General features: G+C 32.0%; 1 protein-coding gene across 3 annotated transcripts; it reads left to right on the top strand.

Annotated features, from left to right (window-relative positions):
* LOC107634585 (CBS domain-containing protein CBSCBSPB1-like) lies at nt 2,654-6,972 on the top strand. Of its 3 annotated transcripts, none has more exons than XM_021119212.1 (15): nt 2,654-2,913; nt 2,987-3,146; nt 3,238-3,370; nt 3,466-3,636; nt 3,767-3,848; nt 3,972-4,085; nt 4,172-4,238; nt 4,362-4,467; nt 4,703-4,770; nt 5,098-5,213; nt 5,312-5,448; nt 5,574-5,662; nt 5,752-5,841; nt 5,942-6,117; nt 6,822-6,972. In XM_021119212.1, the coding sequence occupies exons 1-15, from the start codon at nt 2,789-2,791 to the stop codon at nt 6,865-6,867; spliced, it is 1,680 nt and encodes a 559-aa protein (XP_020974871.1). In that variant the 5' UTR covers nt 2,654-2,788; the 3' UTR covers nt 6,868-6,972. The 3 variants fall into 3 exon arrangements, with proteins under 3 accessions (XP_020974871.1, XP_016193502.2, XP_016193501.1); XM_016338016.2 differs by having other exon boundaries at nt 3,466-3,603; nt 6,822-6,971; XM_016338015.2 differs by lacking the exon at nt 6,822-6,972 and having other exon boundaries at nt 2,656-2,913; nt 5,942-6,480.

Below are 8,817 nucleotides of genomic sequence, written 5' to 3'. Positions count from 1 at the left end.
TAAATGGCTGCACTACTCATACCGTTGTATGAGTTTTACCGGTATACATTGACAATACAAATTGTTTTATATATTGTTAGCCATTAGAATACAATGATTTGTCAAAAGAATTTACTATAACATCAAATATGATAGTATATAATTAGATAACACTAAGAAACTATAATTATTGTTGTACATTAAATTCATTCGTTATAGGCCCTACTTATCCATTAAATCCAAATAAAATCATAGAGAAATCTCTATGCTATCCAATTTGGCATTCAATCTGGAACTAATTTGTAATTGTAATAAGTCTAGGATATAAATTATAAGAGTATTTTAGTTTTACTCTCATTTTATTTTGGATCTGATTAAATGTCATATAAATATTTATAAAATTATATATTATAAAATTTAATTTAAAATTTAATGTGAATTAATTTTATCCTTCAATAATATCAATTTTTTACTGTATATAATATTCAATTATTTTTAATCACATCTAAGTAAATTATACTTAATCACACTAGCTACTTTCATTCTAAATAATTTTTTTTTATAACTTTAAGTGTAAAATTATAAAAAAAATAAATTTATTTAGAATGAAAGTAATGTGATTAAGTGTAATTTACTTAGATGTGATTAAAAAATAATTGAATACTATATACAGTAAAAAATTGATATTATTGAAGGATAAAACTAAAATTTATTTCTATGTAATGTTTTTAATTTTTATCCCTAACGTTTTGGTCCTATTTAAGTCCTTGAAGTTTCAAAATCGTCTCAATTTTGTCCCGCCGTCAATTTTGTTAACAGATCTTTAATGGTAGGACAATTTTGAAATGTTAGGGACTTAAATAGGACTATTGAAATGTTAAGGACAACTTTGGAACTTACCCCAAAAGTTGAGGACAAAAACGATACTTTACTTCTAAAAAAAATAAAATTTTGTGATTATTGAGAATTTTGTGCATTTAGATTAAAAAATAAATTAGAATTTTATAAATAATTACAAAAAAACTTACATTAAATAGATTTAGATTATTTTTTTTACCAAATTGATAAGAAACTGACAAAAAAATAGAATAATAAAATATAAGAGTACAATTGAATATATCTAATTTATTTGAATATATTTTGATTGAGTTCTTTTACAACGTTACAATAATAATATTATAATAATAATATTACAATGTTCATTTAATAAGTTTAATAAATTATACAAATAACAATATATTACTAATTTTTCGTAAAAATTAATACTCAATGCAAATTTTAATTTTTAATCATTTTAATTATTATAGAAGTCAAAAGTAATACCTAAAATTAATTCTATTAGAATCGTTCTAAGAGAGAATATAGAATAACAACACATATACTAAACATTACGAACAACAAATTAAAAAAAAATATTAAATTAATTTTAAAATTTAAATTTTTAATTAATTAAATATTTTAAAATTTGAAAATTTAAAATTAGCATCGCTAAACTTATGCACACCACTTACGGGTCATCTCATCACACCGTAACAACTTTTCCGACCTTTGCCACGCAACCACCACAGTGTCCTGCCGGTCCACATCCACATTTTGCCATTGCCGCTGGAGGCAACTTTGACTTAAGATGCTTGTCCATTCGAGATTGCTGCAGTCCCACGATACCCGTGCAGCTGCAGCCACTGCTGTTTTGCGACATGGTGGGATAAGCCAATTTATTGTTACATCCGATAGAAAATATTAAAAAAAAACCCTACGAACTGAAGAACCTGCGCGTTACTGTGTCAATGATATTGCTGTAGTTGGCGGTGACAGCGGAATATAGGCGGCGGTGGGACCGACTCAGGGCTAGTGTACCGACACCTTTGACCTGCGGCTTCTTGCTGCTGTTGCTCGGTCTATGGCACCGATGAAAAGTGGCAGCACAACTTCGAGCAGGGGTGCGGCACCGTGCGTGAAAGTGTGGAGTAGAAGGAGAATGGGAATGGTAGCAGAATAGTAATGATGCGTCTGGTAGGAAAGTCGGCACAACACCGGCTTGATAGGGAGAAAACTCGACAGCGCTGAAGTTGGCTGGTGAGGTAGGAAACGATGCGCAATCAGAATTTGGGGAGTGGTAGTGCTGTAGTAAAAGGATTAAAAAGTAGATGATTAAAGTGTAAAAAGTAAAAATAAAATTTTTAAGAGAATAATCGGGGATGAATTTTCTTTTTTCACTTTTTGTTTGTCAAAAATGCAGTCAACTGTTTACGTTATTTACAATTTTCGTTGTTTAGCTAACGAAATTGTTGCTCTAATTATTCATTAATTTTGCTAACATATATACTTTGTGCAAGGTAGGTATTTATTAGGTGCTAATTCAATGCTTTTGTTCTAATAATAGTATATGTTCATTATTATTTTTAATTTAAATTTTAAAAAAGTTAATAAAATGTAAATTAATGTAGTCTGCGTTATTGAAATGGAATAAAATAGACAAAGCAGAGTGACTTTAGTCATTAGTGAGAGTGATAGTGTTTCTGCTACTACCATTTTAGCGCAAGGGGATGAATGCAAATTTGGAGGGCTCACATTTGAGAGTAATACGTGTAGAGTCCAGCGTAGTTCGTGTGTCCTACAAAGCGGGAGCAAGTCATTTATCGTATTGGCTCCATGGGAATAGCCTTCAACGTCTCCTCTCCCATCTTTCTCTTTGTCTTGTTATTATTTTTGGTCATCAACTTTTCCCTCTCAATCAATCGTTTTAATTTCTCCTTCGCGGGCTGGTCCTCGGGAATATCATTTCCCGGCCACCGCTCATCCAACCAACATGGCAAATCACGGTCGAAGGAGTGTGTCATTGACCAACAGTCCCTCACGCCCTAAGAAGAAGAAAAACTTCTCTTCCGAGCTTTCATCCCCTGATATTCGAAAATCCTTTACTCCTCAACGCACGTATGTTCTCTATCTCTCTAATTGTTCTTTCACTTTTCATCCTGTTCTCTCTAATTGTTTGTGATTGGAACAGGGGAGAGAGAACTGTGAGGTCATTAAGACTTTCAAGAGCATTGACAGTTCCCGACTCAACAAGTATTTCTGAAGCATGTCGTCGTATGGCTGCTCGCAAAGTCGATTCTCTTTTACTAACCGATTCGAATGCTTTGCTCTGTGGAATCCTGACGGACAAGGTATATACGACGTGAAACTCTCTGGATCTTATTCTGTTATGCAAGAACTTAATTAATTCATGAAGTTCATTCCTCTAATAACTTGATGAAGGATATAGCTACAAGAGTTATTGCGCGCGAGGTTAATCTTGAAGATACACCCGTTTCCAAGGTTATGACAAGGAATCCAGTATTCGTCCTTTCCGATACTCTTGCTGTGGAAGCACTCCAAAAGATGGTTCAAGGTTGGTATATATACATTCATTTTTCATGCAAGTATCATGCGTTACGTTGCAGGGTCTTTCATATAATCTTGTACGATGTATATATATACCATCAGGAAAATTCAGGCATTTACCTGTGGTGGAAAATGGAGAAGTTGTTGCCATACTTGACATAGCAAAGTGTTTGTATGATGCCATTGCGCGTCTTGAAAGGGCAGCTGAGAAAGGAAAGGCAATTGCAGCGGCTGTTGAAGGTATCGAAAAACACTGGGGACCATCTGCTTCTGGTTTGTAGAGTATCTTCATTAATTAATCAATTAGTTTTATGATTTCTTATTAATTAGGGAACTCATCATTGGACAGAATTAACTATTCCAGTATCTGCTTCATGCTAATTTGATTTATGCCTTAATGCAGGCTCCAATTCCTCATTCTTGGAGACTCTTCGGGACCAGATATTCAAGCCTTCTTTGTCTACAATCATTCCTGAGAAATCAAAGTAGGTAATTACTTTTAGATGTTTGAATTGAATAACCTGGCCTTTTATTTGTTTGTATTTTTAATCTGGAGTTATTACCTACCGGCAATCCAAGTTAATGTTGCAGATTCTGGAACCTTTCAGGGTTATAACAGTTTCACCAACGGACACAGTTTTGGCAACAACAAAGAAGATGCTTGAACTTCGTGTCAGTTGTGCTGTTGTCATGGTTGATGACAAACCTTGTGGTATCCTCACGTAAGTATTTAATTATAGCCAGTTTATTTATTCTCTGAATTCTCATACCTTATTGGTGGACTATATAATATGCCTACTAATTTCAGTTCAAAGGATATCTTGATGCGAGTAATAGCACAAAACCTTCCTGCATCAACAACTCTTGTTGAGAAGGTACATCATGATCTATCTAGTCACATATATTTAGGACCATTTTCCCTACCATGTAATATATAATAATCATATAATTGTCCTTCTCTTCTTTTAATTTCCTTTTTCTCTTCTATTTAATGACAGGCCATGACTCCAAATCCAGAATGTGCAAAAGTTGATACACCGATTGTTGATGCACTTCACACCATGCAAGATGGAAAATTTTTGCATCTTCCAGTGCTTGATAAAGGTAATGTAGTAATTCATGAGTTGGATGTACAAAGTAATTAAATAAACGGAAATGTTTGATAACAAAAAAATTTAGCAAAAAATAGTTGGAACTTGCCTTATTTAACATTCATTAATTGTTGAAGTTCTGGGTGTTTTTTTGTCTTCCTAATATTACCTAATATTACCGTTAAATAAACTGGTTGAGAATTGGTACTAACATTGTTATTTTTCTGATTTGGTTGGTTAAAAAGCAGATGGCACTGTTGTTGCTATGCTTGATGTGATACATATTGCTCATGCTGCTATTGCAACAGCTGGTCAGGTGTGCTTCTTGTCAATAAGGCTTGTACTTTTCTATCGTCGATGTGATCCTTTAGATGTTTTTAAGTAGTAGTTGAGGATGAACTGATAAATATCGATATCTTATATATTAATGAGAATGAAGTAGCTACACAGACATTTTTGTCTTAAAATTTGCAAAAAGCTTAGCTTGCTGCTTCATATATTATCATCTATTATTTTCTTAAGCTTCTTAGAATCTAGCAATCTGATCACTAGCAACAAGACATTAAGCATGTTTGTATTATTATTACTTTTAGCAATCTAGCATGTTTATTTTCTAATGGAAGGATAATTTTCTCCTCTTAAGGTTGGAAATACTGCCAATTTGAACACTGAAGCTGCCGACTCCATGATACAAAAGTTTTGGGATTCGGCCATATCCTTAAGCAGTCCAAATGATGATGACGATGACGATTCACGAAGGTGCCACTTATCTTCTATCTGCATTTAATAAATAAACTCGTATATTCTTCGTAGTGTATATGTATTTATATATGCATACATCTTTAATGGCATGCCAGTGATAGTTCCTTGAAAATGGCTTCTGAGGGAAGAGAAATAGGGAGAACCACTCCTTTTAATGCAGCAAGCATGTTGCAGCAAGCATTTTCGTTCAAAGTACAAGATAGGAAAGGCAGACTTCATAGATTCACATGTGGTATGTCAACTATATATATAGTAGCCGATCCCATATGTCAAATCAAAGTTAGCCTTCATTATATATATGTATAACCTTATCAGTAGATGAGTGTGTTTTTGCTGTATGCATGGATGTTTAATTAGATACTCGGAGCTTGACAGAGGTTATAGCTTCCATTTCTCAGAAAGTTGATAATGACATTGACCCTGATAATAACCTGCCCCAGATTATGGTATGTTTAAAGATATCCAAATTTATGCTGATACATAACATCAAGTTAGTGTTACATAGTTTCATCGTTTCCCTAACTTCTTCTCGTAGTATGAAGACGAAGAACATGATAAAATTGTACTAGCTTCAGACAGTGATCTTGCTGCAGCTGTGGAACACGCAAAGGCAGCTGGTTTAAAGGTATATTGCTTCATGTATATATTCAAAGTTGAAATATGAGATCTATTATTTGTATTTGTCTCAAAATTAAGTTCGAGTTGAATTTGGAATGATATTGTAGGGATTAAGATTGCATTTAGAGTACTCGGGGCAAAATGATAACCAAAGAAGCTCTAGCAAGGAGAGTTTGTTGGCATACACAAACACAAGTTTAATGTGGCCCTCAACATATAGTGTGGTTGCAGCTGGAGCTGTAATCGTTGCTGGCTTAAGTCTATTAGCATTCTTCAGGCGAAGGTGATGATGATAAATAGGAACATACCACTAACCACTTTTTTCATTTGGGGGTAGTGGCCAAAAGCTGGAGTTACTTTTATTTGAACTTCAGAGAGGCACTTTTTACTCATGCCAATCTGGAGGACTGACAATGCAACATGTACTACATAACTTCATAGACAAACAAATTTCAAGCAATTCTAATATTGTTTAGAAATTACAATGCCTCAACTCCAGCCTGCAGCTAGGGACCAAACCACATTGATTAAATGGTCAAATCAATTAAAGCGGACTAATTATGCCAAATGTTTAATTTCTGAAATCAATTATGATTCTTAAACTTATATTTTTTGTATCAAAATATAGATACTAAAATTTTAATCATTCATCTTGTAATTTATAGAGATTCAATCTTCATACAAAATAAATGATTAAGATCTTCGTATATAAACAAGTGACTTCCACTCAACTTTTATATTTTTTATCTCAAATTATAAATAATACATTTTGTATGTTATGATGTATAGTATTGTATTGTATTTTTATTGTTAAACTGAAAAGTTTTAGATATTAGATACCATGACTTTCAATTTGTCTCTTTCCTGGTTTACATTGGTAAACATTACTCTCCCAGATTAATTTCTAATTTCACGAAGCAGCTTTCTGGGAAAATTTTTGTTTAACATACTATTTTGCTTGGATTTTTTTTTCAATTTCAATACTAGGTGTCGACCAAGTTTGTATCAAGATCTCAATTTGGGGAGCAGATAGACTCTTCTCAAAGAGTTTGACCCAGGAACTTACCGACTGCAGACGTCGAAACTTTGCACAGAATGAAATGAAACTGAATAACTTCATTGATACAGGCACAATTTTACAAACAGAATTTTTAAAGCATTTGTATTAAAACAAGATCAATCGTAAGATTTAAGCAATAACAAAGACTTGAAATAAGAATAATATTTAAATGCTGAAAAATAACTGAACAAATTGAAGAATAACCTTACAAAAATTGAAAAACAAATTAAAATAAAAATGTAGAATAAGTAAAATGGCTCCAAACATTCAGGTGCACTTATATTCTATTACTTTGCTGCATCAATGTGCCTAAAAATCTTTAGAGTTTATTCAATGTGATTTTTGTGAGCCGTGGAATGGAAATCCCCTATCAAACCTCAGCTGCTTCTATTTATAAAGGAATTTCTTACTTCATTTGTGGCTCTGCCGCAGTTACGTGAATCTACGTTCATGTTTAAACACGCAATTTTAATTATGATCCTTTATCTCTACATTCAACTATTCCAACAATTCTCATATTTTGCTAAGTGTTTGCTTCACTTTCTTTTAGCTTAATCCTCTGGAACATTTTTTACATCAATCCTTGTTCTATGCAATAACTTTTCTCACAGTCGAAACAACTTTTTCCTAGTATGACCCACCTGTCCACCACCTTAGTCAAATCATCCCTTTAAGTCACCATTACAGTTATGGAATCGAAGTACAAAAATTTCTATACATGTAGAAAATGCATTGACATGATCTGAAACGGTACAATCCTGGCAGAGGACATTGTAGGCTTTTTTCTGATCTAATTACTGTTCTCTCATTTACTAAAATCTATTATCCATTATTAGTTTACAACAAAAATATATCACATATTCACATGTCATTCTTTCGTACAATTAAAATTAAATAATTTTTTTAAATTAAAGAATTCTATTCTCTTTTTTTTCTTTCTTTATCTCTCTTCATTAAAATTGGAATGAAAAATTTCCTTCCAAAATTAATAAACTTCCTTCCTCCTTTTTCTTATCTATTTCTCTCCCCTTCTCTATTTCTCTCTACCATTCTCACTCTATATATAACTTATAATGTATATTTTATATTACTAATTTGACAAATCAAAATGTGTCATTGGATATTCTTTCATTACAATTAAAATAAATTTTTTCTCAAAAATTAACAAACTCTCTCTTTTCTGTCTCACTCTCTATCTCTCTCTACCTTTCCTTTTATAAAAAATAAAATTAATAAGGCATTTTTTTAGGGGACCAAAGTAGTAAATTAGTAATTATTTGTTTTAGCTCATATAAAATTATTGCCCAATCTTTTTATTTTAAATGATGAATTTAATTTTTTACGCGATCTAAAATAATTTTACACGCACATCTAATTACGTAAGGTTATATCAAAAAAAATAACTGTTGCCAAGTATTTTTTTAGGGGGACCAAAGTAGTAAATTAGTAATTACTTGTTGAGAAAGTCTAGGGGCCAACAATTTTTGTGTTTTGTGGCCAGCACTTAACTATCAAAAGAAAAGTTAGTGATCTCCCACTATTGGATGTAATCTCATACTATTAAAAACACTATTGATGGCCAATTGATGGTTACAAAACACAAAAGTTGCTGGCTCCCTAGCACTCCTCTTATTTGTTTTAGCTCATATAAAATTATCGCCTCCTTTCTATTTTAAATGATGAATTTAATTTTTTACGCATCTAAAGTAGTTTTACACGCACATCTAATTACATAAGGTTATATCAATAAAAATAATTACATTTTACATTGATCGCGTGAATAGTTATCTAAAAGAACAAATATAATTGTACGATTGTGTAAAATATTTTATACTGTTAGTGTATTAAAATTAAACTCTTTAAATGATTTAATTGTTTTCTATTATAAAAAAATACAAAAATAAAAGAAAGACATTTTGTCTT

The sequence above is a fragment of the Arachis ipaensis genome, chromosome B03 (genome assembly GCF_000816755.2).
Source record: "Arachis ipaensis cultivar K30076 chromosome B03, Araip1.1, whole genome shotgun sequence".
NCBI classification, from domain to species: Eukaryota; Viridiplantae; Streptophyta; class Magnoliopsida; order Fabales; family Fabaceae; genus Arachis; species Arachis ipaensis.
This window is presented reverse-complemented; position numbering and strand designations above follow the sequence as displayed.

Coding starts and splice junctions, on each gene's coding strand:
- LOC107634585 (XM_021119212.1), top strand. CDS start 2,789: ATGGCAAATCACGGTCGAAGGAGTGTGTCATTGACCAACAGTCCCTCA. Junction 4,239..4,361: donor CAACAACTCTTGTTGAGAAG/GTACATCATGAT, acceptor ATTTAATGACAG/GCCATGACTCCAAATCCAGA. Junction 4,771..5,097: donor CTATTGCAACAGCTGGTCAG/GTGTGCTTCTTG, acceptor TCTCCTCTTAAG/GTTGGAAATACTGCCAATTT.